The sequence below is a fragment of the Electrophorus electricus genome, chromosome 9 (assembly GCF_013358815.1).
Source record: "Electrophorus electricus isolate fEleEle1 chromosome 9, fEleEle1.pri, whole genome shotgun sequence".
Classification (NCBI taxonomy): Eukaryota; Metazoa; Chordata; class Actinopteri; order Gymnotiformes; family Gymnotidae; genus Electrophorus; species Electrophorus electricus.
Genome location: NC_049543.1, coordinates 18,865,561 through 18,893,179, shown reverse-complemented (window position 1 = coordinate 18,893,179; position 27,619 = coordinate 18,865,561). Strand labels below are relative to the sequence as shown.

The 27,619-nt window shown below is 39.1% G+C and overlaps 3 protein-coding genes across 3 annotated transcripts in view; 2 read left to right on the top strand and 1 right to left on the bottom strand.

The window, feature by feature from the left end:
- slc30a6 (solute carrier family 30 member 6) overlaps window positions 1-15,446 on the bottom strand; it is a 38,143-nt gene extending 22,697 nt beyond the window's left edge. The window contains exons 1-4 of the mRNA XM_027024977.2: window positions 15,240-15,446; window positions 14,784-14,830; window positions 11,810-11,896; window positions 6,725-6,809 (exon numbers count right to left, since the gene is read on the bottom strand). Of these exons, the coding sequence (XP_026880778.2) occupies window positions 6,725-6,809; window positions 11,810-11,896; window positions 14,784-14,830; window positions 15,240-15,420 (400 nt within the window). The 5' untranslated portion in view covers window positions 15,421-15,446. The remainder of the gene's footprint in view (window positions 1-6,724; window positions 6,810-11,809; window positions 11,897-14,783; window positions 14,831-15,239) is intronic.
- Window positions 15,447-17,228: 1,782 nt separating this feature from the next.
- Window positions 17,229-21,679, top strand: LOC113586671 (sulfotransferase 6B1). The gene is made up of 7 exons (XM_027024978.2): window positions 17,229-17,470; window positions 18,516-18,628; window positions 19,129-19,218; window positions 19,761-19,887; window positions 20,199-20,293; window positions 20,370-20,526; window positions 21,484-21,679. The coding sequence occupies exons 1-7, from the start codon at window positions 17,281-17,283 to the stop codon at window positions 21,612-21,614; spliced, it is 903 nt and encodes a 300-aa protein (XP_026880779.1). The 5' UTR covers window positions 17,229-17,280; the 3' UTR covers window positions 21,615-21,679.
- A 1,962-nt stretch (window positions 21,680-23,641) lies between these two features.
- On the top strand, window positions 23,642-26,704 carry mpc1 (mitochondrial pyruvate carrier 1). The gene is made up of 5 exons (XM_027024960.2): window positions 23,642-23,822; window positions 24,305-24,308; window positions 24,845-24,941; window positions 25,808-25,940; window positions 26,256-26,704. Exons 1-5 carry the CDS (start codon window positions 23,752-23,754, stop codon window positions 26,281-26,283), a joined length of 333 nt encoding a protein of 110 aa, XP_026880761.2. The 5' UTR covers window positions 23,642-23,751; the 3' UTR covers window positions 26,284-26,704.
- The last annotated feature ends 915 nt before the right edge of the window (window positions 26,705-27,619 follow it).

The window sequence follows — 27,619 nt, the reverse complement described above, 5'->3', positions numbered from 1 at the left end:
GTATGGTATTTAATACTGGGATACTATGCTTTGTATCATTATTGGAAGTCAGAATGCTGGTGTTATGTAGACATCACCCCAACACTGACCAATTGCATGGTACAAATATTGCTACAGAGGTTGCCCGATGTGCACAAAATACTGGATTGTTATAGTGTGACACATTGTAAAATTATATAATTATATTATTTCTCATGTAAATGCCGTGCTGCATGAGAACACTCACAGAACACTCATCTTGAATGTCTGGGATTGGTTCAGATTGTTAAGATATATGTGAAATAAATAAAATACTGCATTTTCAGTATTACAAAGGCCAATAATGTGACATACTGTGCAGCATAAACATAATTATGTGCCACGGAGTGGGTCCATATCTGCCCTGTACATAACATACAGCTGATATGGTGAGGTCACAACTCATTTTCTCCTTTACACCCTCCGACTTGTGGAATCCCCTGAGGTCTCCCCAAGTAAAGACCTTGGGATGCCACCAGCGAACTCCTGGAAAATGCCATCTGACAAGGCGTGCAACCTTGGGGTACTTCAACAGATAACCATCGTTCTCTCCTCATATTACTAATTTAATTGCAGTCACACAGATTCTCTCTCTACAACACATGAATCTCACTGTTTCTCTCCACCAGTCAGGTGCTTGTTCAGTGCTCGTCATCTTGACTTATGCAAACCCCCTCCTGGCTTATTTTCCCTTTGGTGCCATGAGTCTCCTGAAACTCATTCAGAGTCAGCTGTATGGCTTGCATTTAACCTCCCCAAGTGTCCCATGACACCCCTTTGATGTTTTCCCTCCACTGGCCCCTTGTAGTGGCTTGCATCAGATTTAACACTGATGCTTGCCTAGAGGGCTAAATCTGGACCAATTCTTGTGAACTTAAAACATTTTAACACTATTCTTTGCCACGGTCTCCTCATGCTCTCTGTGCAGCCAAGACATTATGTTGACTATGATGTATCAAGACTTCTCTGTCTTGTCACCCAGGTAGTGGAATGAATGCACCTCAGCTGCTCATACAGCTGAGATGCTAACTGTCTTCAAACCAAACTTTCACTGAGCATGAATATGCACTAAGCACAAATATACCATTTTAGATTTAGCCCTCTTCAAACTAACCAATTTATGGTAGCACAAAGATATGCAAGTCATTCTGGACAAGGATCTCTGCCAATATAGTAAACATAAATGCATAGCTAATTCTTACAATGCAAGATAACATTCTGTTTTTGCTGATACTGGTTATTCAGTGCATTCTTTCATCAGTCTCTGGTCACCATGAGAATGACTGGAGCAGATTGAGATGGACAAGCTGTAGAGTTCCAAGAGCGCAGGCCATCTCTGTGCGTAGCAACTTTTGATAAACAGGGGTGATGGCAGTCCTGAAAATGCTGGAGCATTAAGAGGTTGGTTTGAAATAATAATTAATAGGTTTGTGTAATGTGAGACCACAGATGGAAGAGGGAACACTAGACTTTAAGTAGGCTGTCAGTAATGAATAGAAGAGAGCAGACAACTCCCGCAGGAGCTTGTATCAATTTCCCGAGTCCTCAGGAGCTCACTTCCACATGACTATGGCCACATATTAATTGTCCAGTTTCAATTCATGCCTGATAAATTCTCATATGGAGTAAAGTTCTGAAACTTTGACATCAGTACGAATAGCCAGCATGAAAGCAACTTTGATAGGAATGTGATTCAAAGTGAATTAAGCAAATTAACGTTAATATATTAAACAAATATTCTCTAAATGCTGAATCTGAAGTTTCAGTACATTAGTGGAATGGCAGAGTAAAGTCCTTTTTGTTCTGCCTAATGAACTGATCGCGCAAGGTAAAGTGCCATAAGTCACCGTATTAGGGGATTCTGCTGGCTTCATCAATATGACAGAGGAAGACAACAGGTCTAGGGACACCTCAGTCTCTCAATCACATAATGCTGCAGCAGATAACATGACAACGTGGTGTCAGTTCTGGCTTGTGTGTGTGTACAAAACATAAATAAAACAACAACAAACCGACACACCCAAACATGCACAAAAGGATAATCACATGTGAAAAAGCCACATGCTGGCTTCCATTTAACCCAAACCAACCTATCAAAAGTCTCTCAACCAATCTAAATAAATATATAAATAGCTAAAGGAAAGAAGTAAAATTTTAATTAAAGAATTTTAATTAAAAAGTAATCTACAGATGTTGTACTTTCCTCTTGACCATATGTAACCAAGGTTGAAGGTAGCTACCCTACCAAGGACTCAATCCCAGGTCCAACAGGAGGTAAACATAAGCCCTGACCACTGGACCAAAGAGCCAGCTCCCTAGTATAGGAGCCAGAACACGCATTTAACCTTCCTAGGTGACTGTCTCACCATCCTCCCCTTCAAAGGGTGACGGTCCACATCACACTGCTTTCACCTCTGGAGAGTGCTGCTGTGCATGACATTGTCCACACAAGTGCCGTTTCCATCAAGGCTATGCCTATGCCGCTCATCAGGGGTTCTCGCACTGGGCTACACCATCCCCTCACAGCAGGGGAGGGTTCATTATCCTAGGGCATACTCCCCATAGCCTCAATGCCTTGCAACCCCTGACTCCATGTGTAATGAAGGCTGAAGGTAAATGTGAGATCTGATTACTGGACCAAAGAGCCAGCCCTCTGGCATAGCAACCAGAGCATGCATCTAACCTTCCCAAGTGACGGTCTCCTCGTCAGGGGTACTCACACTGGGCTACATTCCCTCACAGCAGGAAAGTGTTCATCAACTTGGGGCTCAGTCCCAATGGCCTCACTGCTATCCCACTTCTAACAGCACGTCATACAGGAGAGATGATACAGGTAGCCGAAATAAATGAGTGGACCAGGCTAGTGTTTTGGCACAGACTCCATTTTGCGATCGGTAGGTGTCAAAATAATTAATAACGTGATTTAATATAAGTTAAGACAATTAAGAAATGAAGAAACCAAATAAGTTAGATGAATAGTTAGGTAAGAAATAGTCCAAAAGTAATCAGATTAGATTATACTTTATTATTTGTATCTCTTTGATGCACCGATTTACACAGATTTCATTCTAGCACTGCTCGCAGTAAACAAAGCAGGTTAATTATTTTTTCCTTAAAGACTATATTTCAGAAAATGCACTTGTAGATAAGCAGTGGGTGTTTATAAGAAGTTGGTTGGCCCTTTCTCTGCCAGCTGAAAAAAAAAAAAATACAGCATGGGCAGCAGCTCAAAGACTTCAATCTTCCTGAACATTCACGGATTACAGATTGTTCCACAAGGTGGGGAAACAAAGAGAAGATGAGTGAAAGGGTTCTGGAGCAAAGTAAGGCGCTGACTCATGTGCCCTCCGCTGACAGGAAATCACGCCACCTAGCAAGACAGAGAGGTGCTAGAGTCAATTCACAAGACGCACTGGTTCTAGGGTCAATTCCCAAGGCACTGCACCCTCCTCAAGAATTTTCTGGTGCTCTTTTTCAGCAGAATTTACAATCTATTCAGAAGTTGGCCATATCAGCATTTCATATCTGAAACCAGTGCTACACCTTTTAAAGATCAAAACACTTGCAGAGTACCCAGAGGGCACAGACCTCACAAAGACCATCAAGTCCAGTCGTTGGATACCTCCAAGAAAAATACAGCAATTCTTCCAACCCTTTCTATATAGATGAAGTCTCCTATCAGTTTGCATAATGGTAAATAATGTATTGGACATCATAACAAAGTTGGACACAATGATGGAAACTTCAAAGATAAATATGTAAAAAAGGCAATATAACCGCTCTTGAAAAAGTGTATAAAAATGTGTGTAAAAAGCTCCTGTGTACCATCAAGCATTCTCCAGAGGGTGTCTCAAATACATGTTATGTTTAACTTGCAATAAAGGACAGGACTAGCTATTCTCAACTAATTCTTGAGTCTGCATCTTCACTTTCTAATTGAATTTACAACTTTAAAGCCAGTAAATTGGGAATTTTAGAATCACAATTGATTGGGATAATGCAATGCTATGATGAACAAACTGTCCAATAGGACACAGCAAAATTATTCCGACAGAATCGCCTCTGATTTAAAACAAAAACAAAACAGGCTTAGTCTTTGCATATCCAAGTATAGGAGTTTAAATCTCATAACAAAAGCTTCACATACTAACAGCAGCTTTAATGGTGCAAAAACAAGTTACAATAATGATTATAATCATTTATTTCATGTGTACAGAAAAGCTGAATAGGGACAATGACAGAAAATCTGTACCAATTTTGTGACCTATCGTATACAGTCACTTTAGTCTGGTTTGGTGCGCCATATCGATTCCAGCTAAAAGAAGTGTTGACAAAAGAAGAATGCGCGTATCGAATTAAAGTGCGTACATTTTCGACAGCTAGTAACTTAATCCAGCCTTCCGATGCAGAATTTGAGCTCGGGGAGCTGACAAGCAAGCGGCGTCCTGTAGACTCATCTGTTTTGCCATTTACATCCTTGAGAGTGTGTGTGTGTGTGGGGGGGGGGGGGGGGGGAGAAATCACTTACACGCTCGCAACGCACAGAGGCCAGCACACTCGCACAAAAGGGGCATGCGATAGAGGAGCACACCATAGCCAGAAAAAACACAGGTACACGAAAAGGCGCAAACAGGCTGCATATGATTATAAAAAGGTCACTTAAATAAATAAATAAATAAAAAACAGAAGAAAACAAAAACTATGTGGGTTTTGCAACAAGTTCACTGAGACAACTGGACTAGTATTCACTGAGAATGTAAACCGTTCACATGCAATAGGACTTATAACGATCGTTAAAGGTGAAGGGTCAGCTGTCTTTCCTGTCCTACACTGACTGAAACGCGCGATAGGACCAACAGTACAGAACTATTAGAAGTTATTCAAGACGCATATGAAATCAGGCCGCTGCAGTAAATACATATACAAGTGACCCCAATATAAAATTAAAAAACGCCAGATGAGGCATGGGTGATGCAAAATGAACAAATTTGATTAGATCTATTGCACATGTTGTAAATAGCCTAAATTAAACAGACAGCTCAAATATGACCCACGAGCAATTGGCACAACAGGCTTAATTTATGCTGGCAGCATGTTCCCACCACTTTCTCAAATGGCTGATTTTGTCCCCACCACTTTTTGAAAGCTTACTTTGAAAATACTAATATTAATTTAATATTAGTTTTAATATTAATTATAATATAATAATTTTAATATAAATATTATTTTAGGTTTTTAATATTAGTATTCTCTACAGGCTCTACAATGTTTGGTTCACTTATTAAATAATCATTTAAATCATCTGATTCCGTTTTAGTGGGTAAAATGAAACTCATATGTTTCTAGTCAAAGAATCAGAAAACGCTTATGCTTATATAATAAGGCATATAATTCAGAGATATACGTGGCATGATTGCGTTCAGATGACAAATGCAGTAGTTGACAGCAGACGAGTAGATGACAATGCACTTTTGTAAGTCGCCCATGATAATAGTCTCTGCTAAATTCTTGAAATGAACAGATAACTGTTCTACAAATATATTTTAAACTATAATAGCTGATAGTTCTCTTGGTGTTCAAAGCAGACAAGATTGAAAAACGTGGCCATAAAACCTCAGTCCTAAACTGAACATGAATTTAAGGGGCTGCTGAATTGAATGCAACACCTGCTCTGTATTCTTGTACCCAGCAACTTTCAAAGCAATTGGCACTAATTGGCAACAATTACTAGAATCATTTTTAATATTCAATGCGCAATATTTTATGTTAAATGCAAAAACAGTTAATGTTAATATCGAAGACTCAAAAAAATAGTAAAGTGCAGACAGTGCAGCACATTATGTTAGCAGTTTGTTTGTAATTCATCTTTTAATGTCTGCAGGAGGTGTAAAGTCATTCAAACAATATTTTCATACCCTGTTGCTGCAACCGGGCCCGGGAAATGAGAAAGAGAATCTTTCCCTCAGTGCCATAAATATTACCGATTCAGTTTGCTGTGTATAAACACCATATGGGAAGTGTACCAACACTTTGCTGTCCTCTGGATTTTTTGTCCTCTGCCTGCAGGAAGGAGCACGGCTTGCTGGTGATGTCAATCCATTCCAAGTATTGATGTTGAGATCGCCTTTCACTGGACAGCTCGATACGTGAGCACGCTGCATTTCCTGTCTATGACGCACCGGTGGTGGTTTTTGCCGTCTCTTTATATTTTGCACTTTTACTCACACACATATACACATGTGCTTGTACACAAAACACACAGCTTTCCTTGACAACTGAATGCAGAAGGATTTTGCTCAAATGGACACGCACAGATGGATGGACACGCGCACAGACAGATGGACACGCACACAGACAGACAGACACACCTTCCCATAACAGCTGTAATGCAGAAGGATTCAAGACAAATGGATTTACTGCTGATTCACTCTATGATCATCGCACAAAACAATCAAGTTAGACTAAACAGAGATTTAATACACCGAAGGACGTGAGTCCCTCTGTCATACTCTAAATTTAGAGCTTAATTCGGGCAAGTAATGAGAGCGCTCATAATATTTATAAACATTTAATCATTGTTTCAGTGGTAAAACTGCAATGACATCTAACTTTACTGTAACTAAGCCTACGACATGCGAGATATAGCACTGTAGGCACCTGATCAACTGTGGAGGAGATAAGAAAGGTCGCGTGGCTGGTTACTCACCCATGCTGTTGGTGGAGTTACACCAGGTCAGCAGGCAGGCCGTGCAGATCACATTCAGTACCCCGAACAGCAGGATCTTCCATGACTGCAACACATTAAAACACACTAGAATAATCACTTAGGGTATCACTCAACAAATGGGGATAATCACTTAATGCCTTCCTCACCACAGTGAAGCTGCAGCCAGTGCATGGAGGCCAAGTGTCTGGCTTGGCTCCGGACTCGGAGCCCGAGGCAGGTGGAGTGAGTGTGTTTGAGCAGAATTCAACAATTCAGAGCTGGAGTGTGGCTGCCCAGTATAAATGAAGAACTGCATTTCACCAAATTACAAATTCTATTTTTTCACTTTTTAAAAATAATTATAGAGATTCAATGCAGATACAATGCATTTTTTTTTTTGGAAGAAATAAGGTATAATATTATGGACACTGTAAGGAGATAAAAGTTGTACTTCAGTCTTCAGAACACATTACGCAAATGGACAAAACTGCTAGCAGGGTTGTGATGTATGAAAAACATTCATTTTTCCACTCATGTGAGGTTAACAGTGCCAGCTTGCCTTTGGCTCACATCAACAAGAGGCCGCTGCTAACTGCTCGAATGCAGAACATCTGAGAAGACAACGTGTCTGTTCCTGAGCCGGCTCTCGGCCTGCTGCTCAACTTCACAGTGTGCTACGGGCACCAGAGCACTGCGAAACTCACCATTACAGGGCTTCATGTTCTGACAACAAGAGGGTGCTCTGTGACAGGCCTGGCCATGGACAGTGATGGGAGCTGAAGTGTGCATGTGGGTAGGCCTGCGGCAGTGTCTGTGCATGTTTGACTGTGTGCAAACAAAGAGACAGAGTGGTACTCGCCTTCAGTCCTCCCACCTCCCCCATGCTGTCTGGAGTCTTGGGGGAGGTTTGTAACAAAAACACTGACCCCACTTGGACAAGCATGGCAGTGCAAGAGAACAGTTAACACATTCGAGCAGAATTCCTTCCTCGACAAAGTAATTCCTCCAATTCCTCTAGCAGGTCTGTAATTTGCACCCTAAAACCCCTCTATCCCATTGGCCTGCGTTTATTTATGTAGCCTGTGTTGAAAATATGTACCATGCATTCTGTTCCTACCTAGGTTTTATGCTACCTAGGGGCTATATGCTTAATGCGCAAGTTGCATAGGGTCCTGCACATTACGCAAGGGCCACTCCTCCTCCTCCTCCTCATGTCAAAGCAGGGGTTGTTGTTTATAACTTCGATGAAAGATAAAGCAGAAGGAAAGGAAAAGAAAGAAAATAACCACCATGAGAGTGAACAGCAGTAAGAAAATTGATTTGCTAGCTTTCAGTGCAACTCTCTCTAGTCTATCTGCCTCAGTAACCTAGCTGGGCAGTACAGCTGCCAACTGCCCCTTACAATATGGAATCTTCCCATTTTGAAAATTACTTTGTTGAGAAAGTCATTGTAAACCCATAGAAACATTAAAAATTGTTTAAAAATGAAGCAAATTTTTCAAAATGCTGTGTGTTTACGGGGTGGTTGGCAGTGGGGTTGTGTCACATTGAAAGTGACACTTCCCAGTAGGATTGCATCTCTTGGTCTGTTTGTCTTGCTTGCTAGTCAGTCACTTCCAGGGCTGCTGTGTGGCTCTGCAACTTGGAAAAACAACCTTGTTGCGCATGAACATGTGGTCATATGCATGTGCACAAAATGAAATATGTGCCCTTGCTTAGCGCAACAGGAGGGCTAAGACAGCTTTACCAAACTCTGATGGGTGTCCTCATGGAAAACACTACTGTGTTGCTTTCAGTTTTTTTTTCTAACAAGCATTGCAGTCATTCCCAAGGTTTCAAACTGCTTTGAAGATAAAGGATGGTGTGCTGTTGTAGGCTAATGGGGGCATTAGATAAACTTAAATCAGTAAGCTCTTCTCTCTACAAGCTGTCTTTATTCAATATCAACACGTAATTATTGTTGTAATCAATAAAACAAACTATATAATGACAGAATGAAAAAATGTCTGATTAGAAAATAGAAATGGTAAATAGAAAACAATACAAATATATTTTAAACCAATGGTTTTGACAAATGCAGTACTAAAACCTTGTGTAATTCTCTTTCTTTTCACTTAATGCACAGGGCCAAGGCTTTGACCTCTTATACGGGGCATGAATCTGAGGGGCAGCTGACTTGAACACAACACAGTGTGCATTCTTGTCCCCCAGCATGTTTCAAAGCAAAGCTACATCCATGAAAAGTCATAATTCATGCTGCTGATGAGATGTGGTAATTTTGTTAGACTACATTTATAAAATTGTTGTTTGTTAACTGCAAATTAAGAAGTTACTTTCATGCTGTATTTAATGTAATATCAAACAGGGCACTTTAACTTTGGTTAGATAAAAACTGCTTTAATGTGATAGTCATTTTCTTCAGTTATATATTTATTAGAAGTCCTAAAATAGGCCTACAGTGCTCAGTGCATGAGTGTGCACATGACCAGGATGGTTCAGGCCTGTGCCCCATTTCTAACCTTAAAAAAGCCTGAGATGATAAAACTTTGCAACCGAGTGCTACAGTTTATAACAGAAGCATCTTATGCAAAATTTGAAATTAACGCATTCCTGACATGTAATCATTTTTAATCTATGTACTCCAACAAGATATAATTCAACCTCAGGTTCAGTATGGAGAACTTCGTTCTCACTGATGACAAAAAACATTTTGTATCTATATGGGAAAGGGACACATTTATAAGGACATCTTTTACGCATCTGCTGAGTTGTCCGTGAGTCTGCACTGAGAAAATGCTGGAGCTTGTTAGTGGCCATATTCGTGTTATTTTAATGTATGTATTTAACAGATTACATCATTAAAGTAATGTTCCCAGCCCTGTCTGTCACTTCCACATCCCTTAGTGCTGGGAAAGTACATACACAGCACTGGGCAAAAGTGTTAAGCCACCTCAGAAATTCTAAGCTATTCATCTAAGCAGAATGTTTTTTATTTGCATCTAAAAGACATTTAAAAATACTAAATGCTAATAAAAAACAATATATTAAAAGGCAACAATATTTTTGTTTTCAAAAAAAGGTTGTTATCTTCTAAGATGTATAAGAAGAAAACCAGTTTCAGTTCCCTCTCTAAGTGAGAGTCGCACATATGTTGATGTATCCTTCATATGTTGATGTATTCATACACACTGAAACAAAACTATGTCCTACTGATGGAAAATTTAATGACTGGGCAGAACACCCCACAAATGACCAAATCTCGGCAGCTTCACATAGAAAAGAACAGAAAATAATTATGGAAGAATCCACAGGACCACGTTTTTTTTTTTTACTACACTGATGAACAACTGTAAACATAATATTCTTGGGTGACCTAAGAAGGTGTAAACACTTCCTATTGCCCAGGGTCTGCGGTCAGACGAGTCACAATAAAAATGCTTAAACTTTTTTTAACCTTTCTTAATTTTATGAAATCTCCAGAGCATCTTACACTTTACTCGCATTCACAAACTTTCTAACATCGCATGACAGATCCTGAGCCCATTTTTGTCGGGCACTGAACCAATAGCTTCAACTCAGATTTTGTTGGAATTCGCCAACTATAACATTAACGTTACCACCACATCACAGCACTTCACATCTTTCTAGAATGCCAAGCATTTCTTCACAGTGCGCCATGTTGCCCGAGTTACTAAAATACAGCTTTACTGTTATTGACACGGCTTTAAAAAATGGTATGGTATATATTTGTGTGGTAATATAATTTTTAAACTTCTGGCCATAAATTCTTAGTTTTGGCCACAAGCCTCATGGGTGTACAAATTTATACATTAATCTACTCTGGGCCCCAAGACATTTGCAATTTACACCAGATTATACCTCTGTAGCCATTAGACATTTTATGCTTGTATAACACTATTGTAGGTTCTGTGACTTTATTATATAAAAGCTGCCCATGTTTAGGTACCAGGTAAAGAGAGAGCCAGAACATTTAAATGCACATTCCATTGTGTCACACACAGAAGCTGGATGGAGAGCAAAGGTCTGGCTCCAGTACTTCTAGAACATGAGCACAGTGAGAAAGGTCATTTAAGGTCATTAAATGTTGCTTATGTTTCAGTAAAGCAATGTTGTGGTCACCCATGTCTGGGATTTAAGCAGGTTTGTGGGTGCCCTCACAGTCACCATAATGCTTTATGTGTAGTCAGGCAATGCTATGAAAAGAACAAAGCCTATGAAGACTAGTGACAGTTAATGCAGGCCTACTTTCTGGGTTATGGCAGACTTCCTAACTGAGGCATGACAGGAAGCATTTAATGTATGAGCCCAATCTTCAGGCATATACAGCCTTATAGGACATTAAATTATATAAAGCCTTATAGGAAACTAAACTATAAACTAAACCCAGCTCTAAAGTTAAGTTTGAGCGCAATGCACATATTAGTGAATATATGCAGATACTCTGGGGTAACCACCACCCTCAACTTCAGTTTTAATATAAGGTGACCCAACATGGTGTCACAGACCTGAGTCCAGAAATGCCACATAAGAGGAGCACTTTTATAGCTCAACACCAGTGAAAACAAGCAAGATGGTGTGAATCTCCAAGAGTTCGGCAACATGTTTGTAAGGCTTTTAACCTTAACTGATCCCAACCACCTAAAAGCTTCCACTAGCAGATGCCCCTTGAACATTCCCTCATCATTTTCATATAATCCAATAAAGGATTGTTGGGTAAAATGGGACCCTTGTGTCAGCCAAAACCAGATTAGAATCCAGACAACCCTATCCAACACCCTGTGGTCTAATCCAGACGTCTATTGCTATGCTATCCCATGTCCTGAGTATTAAATCATCCACCCAGCATTAAATCCTCAAAAAAGCCACTTCAGTTATGGCAGGTTACCTAAAGAACAATGATGCCTTTTGAGAAAAAGGCCTGAGGTCAAAGGACTAAATCAAACAATTAGCATTTAGAGTGGTTTAGCTACATACGAATTAAACTGCTTATAGACTACACATGAATAAAAGCCTAAATGACTTACAAGGTCAGATGGTAGGGACATAACTGAACAAGACACTTACCCGTCTGTCTGAGGAAACTAAATTGAACTCTTGAATGAACTTGCCCAAGATGGACTTGTGTGTCTTGCGAAAGGGGTGAATGGTGCCCTACAAAAGCATGAAAAAAAGTTGAGATGAACAGAATTCACAGAGTGCTAAAATACTGGCAGTATTTAGACAATATATTGCATGGGTGACAATGTAAAGCTTCCCTCAGTTTCAACATAGCACTGAAGGCAGCACACACACACACTTCAGGGAAAACACTGCACACTCAAATATGCTATGGCACAGGTTCAGTTGCAACAGACATTTCAATTCAGGTAAATAAATTCACGGTCAAACCCAGAACTAGGAGCCAGGTCTGAAATCTTATAAGTCAAAGTCAAATGTATTTATACAGCACTATTTACAACATGTCTCATCACAAAACAGCTTTACACATGTTTTGGTCCAGATCCCTAATGAGCAAACCAGTGGAGACGGTGGAAAGCAAACCCCACCCCCCGGGCTGAATTAAGGAAGACACTTTGGAAGGAACAAGTCTCAAGAGGGAACCCATCCTCCTTGGGCTACCCAGCCTATAAACAGTCCATGCTTTTATTAAATTTAGTCAAGGTATCCAGTTCAGTACAGGTGTGGGAGTCTCAGCTACTCTGGAGGGTCTAGAGTGGGTGAGCTGTTTCTGCATCCAATGGATTAGGAGTGGCTGAATAAAGTCCTACATCATGATTATGAACTTACAAACTGCATATTTGTTTGGGTTTTCATACATGCCACACTAACATTAAAGTGTGTTAGAGCAGGGAAAACAAATGTATAAGGAAACCCCTGGGATTGGTCCATTGGTCTGTCATTACTCTGTGTGTGGCATACATTTTTTTAAATTAGCAATTAATATGATTAATTATTCAACAAACTCATGAAGACAGGAGTCATTTAATTGTTTGTTTATGAAAATGATTGATTTTATTTCATTAACTCAACTAAACTAAAACATACACCCACAGTGTATTGTGTGCTGTATGCTTACATTTATATGGCGACATCTGTCATATCTAAATTCGGTTGTTAGATATGTTGTAGTTTCTACAACTTCATTACTTGGCAAATGCTCGATACTAAGGGTGTGTTCAGAGTTTTAGTTCCATCAAGATGAACCCTGGTGCGATTGCATTGCTAGAAGTGAGATTGCTGCCTTTCAAACTCTGGTGCGCAGCATACAAACAACCAAGCAGGTTGGTCTTTGTCAGCTTCCAAACTAATTCTGGTGCAGTTAGTTTGAACTACAAACAAAAGACCAAACGCAGGACATGATGTCACAAGATGCGACCCTAAACATCGTGTGAGAGATCAGAGTGGTGCTGAAAATGAGCAGAGGGCAAACTCAGAGCACTGAGGAGGTAAAAGGCCATAGTACCATTTGGTCCAACCTTTAGCATCTATACTACAATGGGAAAAAAAAAAAATGCATTTTATGCATAATAAAAACAAAAAGTATTCAAAATGCCCTTTGCCAGTAAAATACCACCTCACATCTAAAAACCCCACAAGCACATCTAGTCCAATGATCTAGTTCTGTTGACATTATTTTAGTAAAACATAAGTCATAAAAACTGTCAAATCAGGACGTGATTGAGCCATAAGACTTTTGTTTACATCATAGTTTTGATAGTAAATATGCCAGTGTAAACACTAAGCAAATCAAGACTAAAAAGCAAGAATGTACGATTTTTTTGCTTTGGTCTGGAACAATTGAATCTAACTACAAATATAACATGGTCCAAGTGTACCATGAATACATATCTGAAGCATATAGATCATAAATACAAATAAGGCAACAATTGCAATTTTGGTCAGCACAATTACAATAAAATATTTTTAACCAAATCGTTTCTAGCCCCAAGCAATAGCACATTGCTGATGCCAATGTACATGCTCTCATTTCTATTTAATAAAGGCAATTGGCCTCATAGAAAATCTAGGCCTGAATACTAATCAATCATTCATATTAAAGAAAACCTTACAAAGTCATAATTATATGGAATTATTGCACCGGAGTGACAATATTCGTCATCACAGAAGATTTATCATATAAGCTTTACAAAAAGATTATCTACAGACAAATCACAAATTTGTCCTATAATACTCTACTGCACATATGCTCAAAGTTTCCTTCCTCTGTGGAAGTAACTTTTGGTTATAGAAAAAATGAACATCAAAACAAAAAATAAAGTTTTAAAGAGTTCAGTCTCATCCAATAAACTGCTGGTCTTCATAAATCAGAAAAATGCATTGTGGATGTTTTCATCAACAAAACAAAAACAAAAAGACACCACAAACTCAGCTGTCAGATAGAAAGCAGTGAGTAGGAAATGTTGACATTTTCAACATTTAAACTGATTAGACCCACAACACTGATTTAAGGAACAGAAATTCCTAACAGCATCCCAAATGCAGGAGCCTACATATGCCATGTAATTAAAGCAGGAACTATGACATCAAGGTCAACAACCTCACTACTGTCTGGAGAAATACGTAGTGACAATTATTTCACTATGGACCTGAAAGTGGGGTCAGTTCACTTTTGAACATAGCTCTCATGGTTTTCAACTACAACTAAACCACCCTTGTATCAAAATGAATTAAAAAAAAATTTTTTACCAACTCTTAGTACCTTTCTCGCCTGTAGTTTAAGAATATATTTCACACTTTGGATTGTGTTGACTTTTTGTAAATTACACAAAATAGGGACTGAGGGTGAACTGAGTCCGTGCTTCTCAACCCAGTCCTCGGGACTTACCGAAAACACCACATTTTTGTTTTTTTGAACAAAATCACTGAACACTTTTTACAGGTGTACTGTGAGCTGGGCTGGAGCAGAACTGTGATCAAGGAACACACAACATAGATGTGTTACACTGAACTGTGATGCTCCATTTGTTTTCGAGCTAGGTGGTAAACTGAAGGGAACCCCATCTTATAAACAACTTACCAGAACGTAAGTATCTGTCTCTTGTTTCTTTCTGTGTATCGTTGTGTCTGTAAGAAGATGCAGAAAATACAACTTAGCCATCAACGCAACTCAAAATGCAGAATTACATCTGATTTGAATGGGCTGGTCTGATTATTTGCATCGTATCGCTGACTTGTAACGAGTTTACTGGACCAGGTAGTATGCAAAAGAGGCAAGTAAACTGTCTGTTGGTACCATAAGAGAGATGCCCTGTAAATAATGTAAGTAAATTTATCTAGCTAGATAACGATTCGTGACACTTACTAGAACGGTCTTATATATGACAGGCCACGTTTATAGCTAGAGGGTTCGATAGGTAGAGATTGATAACGTTGGCAAGCTAGCGTTAGATATGACTGCGAGCTAACGTTAGCTAGTGAGACTGCTTAGCAGTTAGCTAAGCTAGCTAAAGTAGTGTAGAGAATGCAACGATACCCGAGTCCTTGAAGTTGATAACGTCCACTGCAACCATGTCAGGCTTGTCAATGGGCCCAACTTTCCTCTCGGTAACACCAGACGGTACCACGTCTGGCTTCGGGCCCAGTTTTCTCGAATAATAATCAGAAACATGGTATGTTAGCCCCAATGGAGACGTGGACATACCGTCCATCGCCATTTTGGAGTTCTGCTTCTCCTTTTTCCCGTGATTGGCAGGTAACATTAAAGGTGCATTACTGCCATCTACTGTTATTGGACTCCGCATGTGATATAACATCAGTTTCATATAACATTTTTTCCCCTGTATATTAGATTAAAAAAATCTTTCTGACATGTTCCATTTTCTATAGCATGTAGTTTACATCATGATATTAAGATGGGGTCCCTCCTGCTCATGTAAACTGAATGCCTGAATTTCTCTGCCGTTCTCTGCCTTTCTCTGCCCTAATTTGTGAGCACCACCTTCCGCCCTCCCATTCCTCCCAGGGCCCGTGAACATTCTATATTCAAGTGAAACAAATAGTCTTATGATCTAGATTATCATAATCATTGTTGGAATGAAGCAGTCTGCCCTACGAGCACACCTTTTTTTTCGCAGCATGTTAAATCCAGTTTTTTCCCCCACCCAATGCCATGGTAAATGGCAATATATATTGGAGCATTATCACTATGTAAAACACACTGGAACAAGATCTCACAACTTGCTTTTCTTGTTTCACATTCACTCCTGCAACAGGTGAAGTAAATCTGTCTATGCTGCAAAGAAGAGTCAGTGAATAAATATTAATCTGCATACTGGGGGGGTGCTCAAGTCACCCCCCACCCCATGTAATATTTATACAACACAGAAAGAAATGATGAACCATTTTCTCTTACTAGTAAGGGCTCTTTCCAATTAGATTACTCTTTGTGGCACTGTTAAAAGTTACCACTAGATGTCACCTTAATACTGAAAACTGATTAGATGGTCATTCATTCAACATTAGCAGGGCACAATTTTTTATATATAGAACAATTCTTAACAGTAAAATCTGACAAAGTAATTTTAACTGAAGTGTACTGGCTGTGAACTGGAGTTGCATGACAACCAACCAATATTAGGGGAAATGTCATTAGAATTGTACCATCGACTGTAAATAATTAAAATGCAAAAAATAAGAGAAAAATCTGCTATGATGAAACAACTAATTGTAAATAAGAGGCCAGGGACCACAGAACTTTGTTTTATGTGGCACCGCATGTGTTTCAGTAAATGGAAGCATGCCAAGAGACAGAAAGCGAGAGACAGAGAAGGATGCCTATGCCATTTCTATGGTCATGAATGGTGGCATTGTAATGCAACTGTTCAGCAAGTGACATTGAGAAACTGCAAGATGGGGTGACTGAGTTTGAATGGGTATGGCCTTTGGGCCTTTTCATCCCTGGTTCCTGTAAGAAAATGTTGCTCATGCTATCAAACCCAACACAGACCATGTTACATGATGAGTCCCATATAAACACAAAACTCTGGTTTCATGCTACCTTAGAAAGACCAGTAATACATAGAGAAAATGGAACCAGAGCAAGACAATGAGAAACAACTATGACCCATTCACTTCTATCTCACAAACACATTTTTCTCTCTTCTTCTCACTCTTCAATAAATAGATGTTACTTTTATGATGCTACACAGCTCATTAGCATTGCAGAGGCTTCTGTGTGGCCCTGAAGCACGTGCATTTTATCAGTCAGTCAATCATCGTCTCAGCTTGAAACCAGTTTGTCCAAACGCCCCCCAGCCACAGAATAAGGAAACTTGCGCTTCTCACGCTAGTTCCCCCATGAAGTGGGAGGGACCTACCTCTCTCTCCTTCCTCCTCCTACTGACTACTGTTGCCACACACCCAGTTCCACACAGGCCCTGGCGCTCACCCAGACCCACTTGATGTGTGCACGGTACACAGCCAGCTGCACAAACACGGAGGGAGAGGTGAGGAGAAGAGCAGGGAACGCCGACACGTGAGACTTAGTGCAGGGGCCCCCAGGACAGGACGCAAAGATGAGTGTGATCCCAGACAGGGTCAAGGCAATGATGGACCAGTCCAAGACCATGAAGGAGGAGGACAAACTCTATAGATACAACGGCGTCCTCTTTCCCGTGCTTATAAGCCCAGAGGAGAACCTCAGGGCCCTGGAGAACATGGAGGCCAGGGACAATGATGTAATGCTCGTGGCCTATCCAAAATGCGGTGAGTGCTAAAGAAACGCCGTATGCCAGTGCAGAGTCAAACCTGGTCAGACTGAAGCTAAGAGGTAGTGTGAGTTTCTGTAGTCTTTATAGAAGAATGAAGGCAGAAGTGATTTAACATTTTGACACAGTATGTTTTTCCTTTTTAATTTTTTTTTTTTTTTTTTTTTTTTTAAATTTCGGGAATTTCACAATGGAATATTTCAGAATAATTTTTAAAAAATCTTTGAAAATGCCCAAGGCATGCTACAAAGTTAGTTTATTAATGATTTAATATTATTCATTTAATCCCTCCCTCAAAATACCAAAAGACAAACACAATAACTATCTTTCATGAATAAATGACTAAGATGTATTGCATTATAAGCAGTACACACTTCACTGTTCTTAACAATGCAGCATCCTGAAAGGCTGTCATAGTCATTTGCATAAGATGCTTTGTTATTGCCCTTTAAGCCATCTAAACAAAAACCTTCCTAACACAAATCTACTATTAAATGGCTCTGCCAAGTCCTTGCCTCAGTCTCAGTTGAGTCTGCATCTGCCCATTTTTGCATTAGGGACTGTTTTGTCAGCTTGAGGAATGGGTTCTGTGTGCTGGGGCTCCTGACTGCTGCTTCTCCCTCCAACTTCACAGTATAGAGATGACAGATAAGAGCCAGTGGGGAATGTCAAATCAAATTAAACACGGGCCCCCTCAGCACAGCAAGCTCAAGTGGGCCCCTCAGACATGGGGCTTGGCACAGGGGGATACAGTGTTTGACTGACCCTCCGCTCGCCCCCCCTTCTGGAAGATGGGGACCTGCTGTGGTGGAGTCCCCTGCTCCCTTTAACTATAACAGATGTCAAGCTCGTTTTATCTGTACCACCCCCAAACCCCGGCCCCGACCCCAACCCCGGTCCCAAACACAGTTGACGCTATGCACAGCCACCTGTGGAGGAGAGTAAACAGCAAAGGCCTGTGTTTTTTCTGTGGGGGCTGGTGGCCTCGCTAACTGTGTAACAAGGCAAGAAACTGGATGGTGATGGTTCCCAAACTGCCACAGGTTTCAACTGGATGCTCTCAGTCCTGCACAAAATCATGTCCCCTCCCACCGGAGAGAAAGTGGAGTTCAGTTTCCCTCCTCTATTGGAATTCTTTGGCCCACAATTGCTGCAGGTATGAAAGTTATGATTTTTTGTTTGTTTGTTTGTTTGTTTTTTTACAGCTGTAAGGGCAAATTCTGGCCACCTGTGACATGGTGATAGTCAAAATGGCACATTCACTATTGAGTAACTTTGTACATTGAAAGCAATTCCTGGACTGGAAGTGTTAAGTGCAGATGGTAGATAATATCAAATAAACACATGTGCCTCTCCTGCTATTCATGTGTTATTTTTGGCTCAGTCACATGTGCTTCAGCCAAACTGACGTTCAGCTGTCTTTGAAGGTTCACACATAAGACAAAGCCACTGGCAACATAAAACTGGAATTATAGGTGTGGTACATTGGGGTACATAAGGCCTTCACAGTCACTTCCCAACCAGCAAAAACAAACAAACACAAAACTTAACACAAAAAAGAGTCAAATAAGGACTATGTCTTGGTCACTGAGATGTATGATGAGGTGTGTGGGCACTCACTTTCTACCTACATGTGTGTCTGCTATACCTTCCCAGACTCTCCCCCAGGTCCCTGCTCCAAGATTATTGGGGACCCACCTGCATCCTGATATAATCCCACCCTCCTTCTTTAACAAGAAAACCAAGGTTTGTGTTTGCATGTCAGTTTGATATATAAACAAATTTAATCAATGTTTTACCATATGCTATAAATTAGTCAGTGAAGTCTTGAAACCATTTTTTGGTCAAAAATTTCTATATTGATTTCGCCTATATAATCAAATACTACAATGTCTTATGTAAGGCGCCAATTTCCTGTACAGCTTGCAAGTTCACTTTGACCCTGGGTAATAGCACAAGGTGTTTCATATGAAACACGTAAAAAAGCTGCATACTAATGCAGTAAAAAGGTGTTAAAGCATTTGCCCTTTCAATAAAACTGCAGGGCAATATTTGTTTTCTTGTGCATGGGCTCAGTTTTGTTGCATGACTAGTCTTTTAGATCAGAGTGGACTGGATAATACATGTTGAGGAAAAAAGTTTTTTCTCTGTAAATTCATAGGTATAGCATTGCACCATTTCTGCAAACAAAACAAAATAAAACAACATGAAACAAAACCCCTGTCAGGCATGATTGTTCTGATGGCTCTTGTTTGTTTAATATGCACACTTTTTGGTTTTCGTTCTAGATGCTGGTAGTTTTCCGTAACCCAAAGGACACAGCGGTTTCATATTATCACTTCTCAAATGGCAATCCCATTTTGGCAGCAGCCGAATCCTGGGATAAGTACTGTGCCGACTTTATCAACGGTGACGGTACAAAGGCAAAATTATCTGTACACTTCGAAATGAACCATTGTATTAGAACAGACTTTACTACCCCAGCAGGTAGACACTTACCAGAATAGTTGTTTTTTGTACTGGAAAAGGTCTGAAGAGAAAAACAACACAATTTTTTTGGCAAAATAAGATTTTGTTATTAAATCATTACAAAAGTGCAAGTTTAGAGATTATTCAAGTGCCTTTTGAAGAGGTGGGTCTTCAGTCTACATTTCAAGACAGCACGGGACTCAGCTACATGCACAGACTAGTTCATTTAATCACCTGGACACTTTCTCTCTCCTCAGTTCCATGGGGCTCCTATTTCGATCATGCTCTGGCCTGGGAGAAGCACATTGATGACTGCAACATGATGATCATCACGTACGAGGATCTTAAGGAGGTATGTACTTATCCTCTCACTGATGCCACAAATATGAGCGAGGCTTTGAAGTGATTCGTGTCTCCTCCTCCATCAGGACTTGAGAGGAGGCATCAGGAAGGTGGCAGAGTTCTTTGGCTTTGACTTAACCAACACACGGATCGCCACCATCGCTGAGGACAGCACATTCAGTGTCATGAAGAAGGGCTCCAAGGACTCTCATGGCAAGATGGGTCATGTCTTGTTCAGGAAAGGTGGGCTGTCCTAGCCAGTCCACGAAAGGTGGGCTGTCCTAGCCTGTCCAGGAAAGGTGGCTCAATCATGAGTGATGTCTGAAGTACAGATCATGTGCGGTGATACTGTCCTTACAATACAGCCCATATATTTGGGCTGGGTTTCTCAAAAGCATTGTAAAACAAGGATCATCTTTAAGTGGTAGAGCAACTGTTACACTGGACTCTCTCTCTCTCTCTCTCTCTCTCTCTCTCTCTCTCTCTCTCTCTCTCTCTCTCTCTCTCTCTCTCTCATTTATTCTTAGATATTCCTAACACTACAGTGATTCTGGGAAATGGGGTCCTGTTCATGTGTCTTGGCATTATTAACCCATTAACAAATCTTTACATTAAACAACAGTACACCAGAAAGCAAGTCCGTGATTTCTTGCTTTATAAGACCCTCTGGGGAAACTGGATCTACCCCTATAATATAACAACAGCTTCTATCAATGTTTACATGTCAAAGACTCATTTTACTAGCTGTGGATATCTCTTGTTTACGAAAAGCATTCTTCATTTTTATGGTGGGTGACTTTTGTGGTATGTAGTCAAAGGTCAAGATACAATGGGAAAGAGTTAATGTGGGCAAGGTAAATCAGTGATTCAGAGAAAAATCTTTTGCACATGCAAACCTTTTTTTCTGTTAAGTCCTTCCTATAGACACTTTTTTTGTTTGGAAATAAGGAAACTAAATGCTATCTAATGGTAAAATATGACAGTATAATATATAGCTAGAAAATGACACTAAATTGTGTATATTTATGCTTAATGTAAGAAATTTTAAAATAGAAGACAAAGAGTGTAGTTCTTTACATTAATATTTCTATTTTCCCCATTTAGTCTTTTTTTCAGTATTATTATGGGTGCAGATTGGCTATGAGCCAGATTCAGCAACACAACACAAAGTGATGTATGATATGCCCCTTGTCCTTTCAGGTGAGATCGGGGACTGGAGGAATCATTTCAGCCAGGCCCAGAGTGAGCAAATGGATGCTGCCTTCGAGAAGCACCTTGCAGGGACAAAACTTGGATCCAAGCTTAAGTATGACATCTACTGCAAGTGGTGAGGAGCCAACCGGAACTGCTGGAAGGAATCTCTAGAGCATTGGGGAACTAGAATTGTTCATGCTGAAGAAACACCAAATGAAGAAGTTCTTGTCTGACTTTTTTTTGTTTCTGTGTTTGTATGTTCCAGAGACACAGTGTCATTGCATGATATGCCAAAGCCTATCCATCTCTGATAATGTAACTGCAGTCCGAACTATCACTACAGTGAGTTATGAAAAGCAACTCACTAAGGTACTTGATTCAACCCAGGGCATTTTTATAAAACTGTGAGAAAACCAGAAACATTCTTGAAATGAAGACTCTTATGGCAGATGAAATAATTGTTTTATTTTTAATCAATTGCTTGTTTTTTATACAGTTAAAATGACTTTTAGCTTTTAATGTTTTACATAGTATTTTAAACTAAAACAAGAATATGAAGTACTCTTCATAAGGGGCAGCATATAATCTTATGATCAACACTTTTTGCATACGTGTGGCAACTGGCAAATATGTTCAAATAGGTCCAGATAATTATTCTCAACCTATTTATGTTGTGTTGAGAAAACCAATCAGTTTGATATATTTATGATTGTTTTTAGGGCTATAAATGTAATGCAACTGATAAGGATTAATGTCAGAAGAAATAAAAAGAAAATGAATATAAAACGTGCCATACAAAGCACTTAAAAATACCTTTTTACAGTTAATTATAAATCTTGCTCTTTTCAGTAGCAGCACCACAAATTAATCTAGCAGTCACTAAAAAAAGAAATTTCAGAATGTTGAGAGGTTTTATTTGTTTAACTTACATGTAGCACATTTTTAGTCTCAATTAACATGTCTTGCATTTACTTTTTAATTTTTATCCTCTCTTATATGTAAAGGTTTGTGATTAAGTCTTAGATAGCCAGGCATTGTTTAAGGACATTTAAAGCATGTAATCTATGGCTAATGCTTCTTTTTCCCATTAATTTAGGTTAGAAGACTGGGTTCATGCTTTTTAAAATTGCATAAATGATTTAGACCAAGGTACCCATGTAAAAGAAAAAAGAAACTTCAGTACAGACCTTCATATATATATATATATATATATATATATATATATATATATATATATATATATATATATATATATATATAGTGCAGATTAGTATGTACAAATTTAAATAAACAAATAAATCTTAAAAATACCATTTGGTTTATCTAAAAATGTCCTGTAGAATTTCAAAATATGTGACTGGAATGCACATAAATGCGCCACATCTGGCAGAACTGGTTTATGGTTCCTTTATCCAGCTGCATGTGTGACACTGTGTACTGATTGATTGGATTAATTGTAAATGTGAAGGCTTCAATGGCCTTAAGGGTTCATTCACATTACACACCGAATTACACACTCGCCTCAAAACTATACACACCAGACACGAGGCGATTTTTCAGAACGGCCTTTTACACACAAGACGCGGTTTGTATTTTTTCGTGCGATTTATTCGGACGACAGTAAATTAATCACAGTATCTTCCACAACAAACGCTATTTTTCGGACGGCGAAAGGGAGACAATTTTATTCGCCCTCTGTTAAAATAGTATTTCCCACCACTATAAAGTGTCTCTGTAGGCAGGGTATTTGATTTTGACTTTGATAGAGAAACATAAAAGTTGATTTCATCTGTACTTAACACGGATGTTTACGGATGTTTACTAACATTAGAAAGTATCCGCAAAAGCACTCATTATAAAGTCTTAACTCTTGTATGAAATTCTCTTAAGCTTCTTTCTTTTTCCGAAATTGGATGTAGGTCAACCCAATATCGGCGATTGTATTTTTCTGTGAACAAAAGGATGTTTTCAGCAATTGACATTTTGTTCGTCTCGTCCGTTCATTTGATGCGAAAAAAAATAACCAGGCCGCGAAATTCCAAAAAATCGCGTCGCGTCCGAATATTTCGCATTTTCGCGTCGCTCGGTGTGTAGGGGCCTTTATTTTTGACATGCCAATTGTAATAGAGACCAGGAAGTGATGCAGCTCTGTTGCTAGAAAGGCGAAAAAAAAAAAAATTTGTCCTCTATTTTGCAAGTAGCCTCCTCTGCGAGCCTCGCTGCCCTAAGAGTGTGTTTTCTGAAAAATAATTTGTGTCATATCTACGTGAAATAATGGCTGGTACTTTAGCCCGTAAAGCTATTGATCATCTCCGTAGCAAGGAGTTTAGAGATTATTTAATGAGGTAAATTATAAGATCATGTATTATCCACCTAGCTGCGTTAGCTTATAGCTATGGTTAGCCAGCTGTCTAAAAGTGTAATTTTGGATCATTCACAGGGTTAGAATAATCAACAAATTAACTAGCTAGCTATGTCGCTTTGGGTATTTTCGACTGTATTTGTAGCTAAGTGTATAATTTATAATTGAGCTCATCTTTGAACTGAAGTAAAGGGCAAGTCAGATTTTGTGTATTTGAGGTGCTTATCTGATTAGCTACCTGCAGGGGTCAGGCGCTGCGAGCTTGACTTACCTAACCTGTTACATAGTTACCTGATCCCTGTCTAGGTTAAGCAACTGAGTTTTTTAACCGTAGTGTTTACCCAGTTTGTCTGGAATATTTATCAACAAGTAAAGTAAATTGTGTAATATTCTGTAACAAAGATGACCTGACTTTTTTCTCATTGTTTAATGTCCATTGCCTATGGGACTGGCAACAACGTTTAGCACAGTGAGTATATTCGTTGTACATCCTTTTCAATTTTAATGGTGTAACTCATAAATCTCTTCAAATGCGACTGTCATGATTTTTAGGGACTCAACAATTATAAGTACAATTCATCAATGCAATCAGAATGAATGTTTGGTTATGAGCCAGTGCACTGTATTACTTACTGGATGCCAAATCTTTCTGCACGTTCTCAAAACATGGTTTGTATTGACAGAGTTGCAGCCATAGGTATCACAGCAATGACATAGTTCTGAGTATGTGCAGTAAATGGGTACGCCATCACGGATAGTTATCATTGCTCAGACAAATTACCTGTATCTGCAATGGATACATATTTGTTTACCCACTAATGAGTGAAGGTAATAATGTTGCCTCAGCAGCATTCTTGTGATACCTGATGCCTGTTGATACACACTCATGCACTAGAAACAATGCCTGGGGTTTTGCCACTTTTAAAGTTTAACTTTTATTTATTATTTTATGATTAAACGGGTTTAAGTATAAATGATTATTTGGATGCTTTTATTTTCTTTTAGCATTTCTGGGGTCCAGTAGCAAACTGGGGGCTGCCGATTGCTGCCATCAGTGATATGAAGAAAAGTCCCGAAATCATCAGTGGAAGAATGACCTTTGGTGAGTGCGAACCTGGTTAAAGTCCAAGTAGAATGCTCAGACAACTGTTCTCCCCATGCTTCGTTTGCATATAAAGCAGCACACATAATTGTATGTTTCTAGACTCCAGCAAGTGTGAAATATGATTCCATAGCCACTATTTCTTTTTTGTATTACATTTTAATGGAAAAAAATATTTCTCTGCCTCTAGCCAAGTCTTTCATCATTTCTCTGTAACCAAGTAGAGCCGAAACTCTGTCATACCTTCACCCGGCCACACCTGGTCCAGTTCTGGTCAGGAATGCTCCCGTTCAGTCTTCAGTTCCCCTACCTTCGACTGCACTGCAGATTACTATGTTGATATTTTTCCTCCTCTAGGAGCCATATAATGCGGCCACAAAATTACTCTCTCCCTCTTGTAAGGTCTAAAATTATAGCATTATCATAGATTACCACCCAGTGGACTAACACAGATTGAGTTTTCTGTGTATCCAGCACAGTATATCCATTACATATGTTTGCCTTAACATCATACTCCCTCTTAGCTGTGTAAGGTGGGGGGGGGGACGTTTCCTCATATGGCCTGTGTAAAGATTACTGGCATGGAGGAAGCTTGATTAATCCAACAGTACCAATATTTAGTTGTTTCAGACCAGTAGCAACATAAGTGGCTGATTAAAGCAACACTTCTCCTATAACACTCTTTGCTATTAATGAATGAAAGGCAATGGGGGTTAGTTGGTATTCTGCAAATGAGATTACATTCGTATCTATCGGCCTCCATTTAGTGATAGCCATGTTAGTATTTTGATGTAGGTTGTTGCTTTAATGTAACTGCTAAAGTGTTTCAGATTGTGCTATTGCACCTGTGGTTTTCTTCTGCATAGCCCTCACCTGCTACTCGCTGCTCTTCATGAGATTCGCATACAAAGTGCAGCCAAGGAACTGGCTCCTCTTTACTTGCCATTTCACCAATGAAGCAGCACAGCTCATCCAGGGAGGAAGACTCATTAAGTACAAGTAAGATGCCCCACCTCTTTTATTTGCTTGAACCTAAATCAAGGTTTTGTTAGCTCATAGCTCTAATTATTGAGGGGTCCTTTTATCACCTAATTGTTTAAGTTGCCTCTTATTTAAAAGTGTCACCATAAAATTAAAGGTTGTTCCAATGTGAACCACATGTTTGTTATGACAAACAGTACCAAAACAGATATTTGAGTTTGCTATTATATACACCCCTTTTAAAGCTTTTGTTAATGTACATTCTTCAGATGTTTCTAATCCAAGTATTTAACCTTTGGTTTCTAACTTTATCTGTCTGCTATTTTGCTGCAGCATGGAGAAAAAGATGGCCAAATCATGAGCAATCATGGAGTGGGAAAGTTGTTTTGTTTTTTTGTTTGTTTTTTTGGAGGGGGGGCACCTTTCTGGTCAAGCTCTCCGACATACTGTTTTAATTGTTCACAGAACATTCAAACAGTGCTTGAGTTTTTAGCTGTTGGTTGAATTATCTAATTGACCTGCAGTACTAAATGAAATAGAAACTGATTTCAGGCAGTTAAACTGCTCAGGCTTTATGAACAGATTGGAATAAAATTGAATATACATAAAAATTAACTTAATTTTCATAGGACTGTTACGCACAATTTTTTTTAGATAGTACACATCAAGATGTTCATTGATGTGTTCACATAAAGATGGAATTAAAAAATTTGGAGGAATTTATATCAAAACAGTTGTGTGTTTTGTGTATAAAATGAACTTAAGATCATATATAAAAATGACAAAAAAAGCTTGTTTTTCCTTGTCATTTTTGTGATTGCTTTAAGCAAAATCAATCAGACAACCTCTCTAATGTTGCACCACTCAGTGTATTTCAAAATGGGGAAAAAAAAGTTTAATAAGTCATTTAATATTTTGAAAATACCAAAAAAAATCTTCTAGCCCTTTGGGTTTTAAACAATTTTAATGTCACGTCATGATGAATAGGAAGTGTGGTGGTAGTTTAACTATTTGCGTTATGTTGTAGAAGCCTGTAAATGATCTGCCCTTTCATAAGTGCTTGAAGTTGTTTGCCAGTGACCTTAAAATTATATTTTGGCCTGCTATGCCCAGAAAGGGCATAGTCTGTGGACATATTACATTTACCTTGCTAAAATCCCAAATAACCATTAAAAACCCACAATAATTATACAGATTAGAATACATAGTTCTTCGATCATCTTACTTTAATTAAAAGGGAGTGTCCAAGTGATGCATCTCACGAAATGAGTAAACAAATGAAAATTAACACACACATAAAGAATAATCTACATCAGATATGTCTCCACTAGATGAAAATAGCTACCCATTTCACTTTTTTACACTGGGAAGTGGAAAAACAGAATAAATGAAAAGTAAGACAAAGCAAATAGAACACGACATGAATGGGACATGTCTTCAAAAAAGCTTTCCAGTCCCAGTTTATCTATCATGAGACAGGGGACCTTCGACCTTTGTACTGATGACACCTCATAATCAGGAAGCTGTCTTTTAGGTTTACGCCTTGGAGATAAGTCAAAACTAGCTATAAACCTTGGCATTACCTGCCAAGTCTATAGTCTGTAAATGATTATAGGACTTGAGATACATGCAATTATAACTTCATAGCTCTACCAGTTGTTTTATGTTTTTAGTTTGGATTTGTCATAATTCATTTG

Coding starts and splice junctions, on each gene's coding strand:
- LOC113586671 (XM_027024978.2), top strand. CDS start 17,281: ATGAGTGTGATCCCAGACAGGGTCAAGGCAATGATGGACCAGTCCAAG. Junction 18,629..19,128: donor TTGGCCCACAATTGCTGCAG/GTATGAAAGTTA, acceptor ATACCTTCCCAG/ACTCTCCCCCAGGTCCCTGC. Junction 19,219..19,760: donor TCTTTAACAAGAAAACCAAG/GTTTGTGTTTGC, acceptor TTTTCGTTCTAG/ATGCTGGTAGTTTTCCGTAA.
- mpc1 (XM_027024960.2), top strand. CDS start 23,752: ATGGCTGGTACTTTAGCCCGTAAAGCTATTGATCATCTCCGTAGCAAG. Junction 24,942..25,807: donor CAGTGGAAGAATGACCTTTG/GTGAGTGCGAAC, acceptor TCTTCTGCATAG/CCCTCACCTGCTACTCGCTG. Junction 25,941..26,255: donor GGAAGACTCATTAAGTACAA/GTAAGATGCCCC, acceptor ATTTTGCTGCAG/CATGGAGAAAAAGATGGCCA.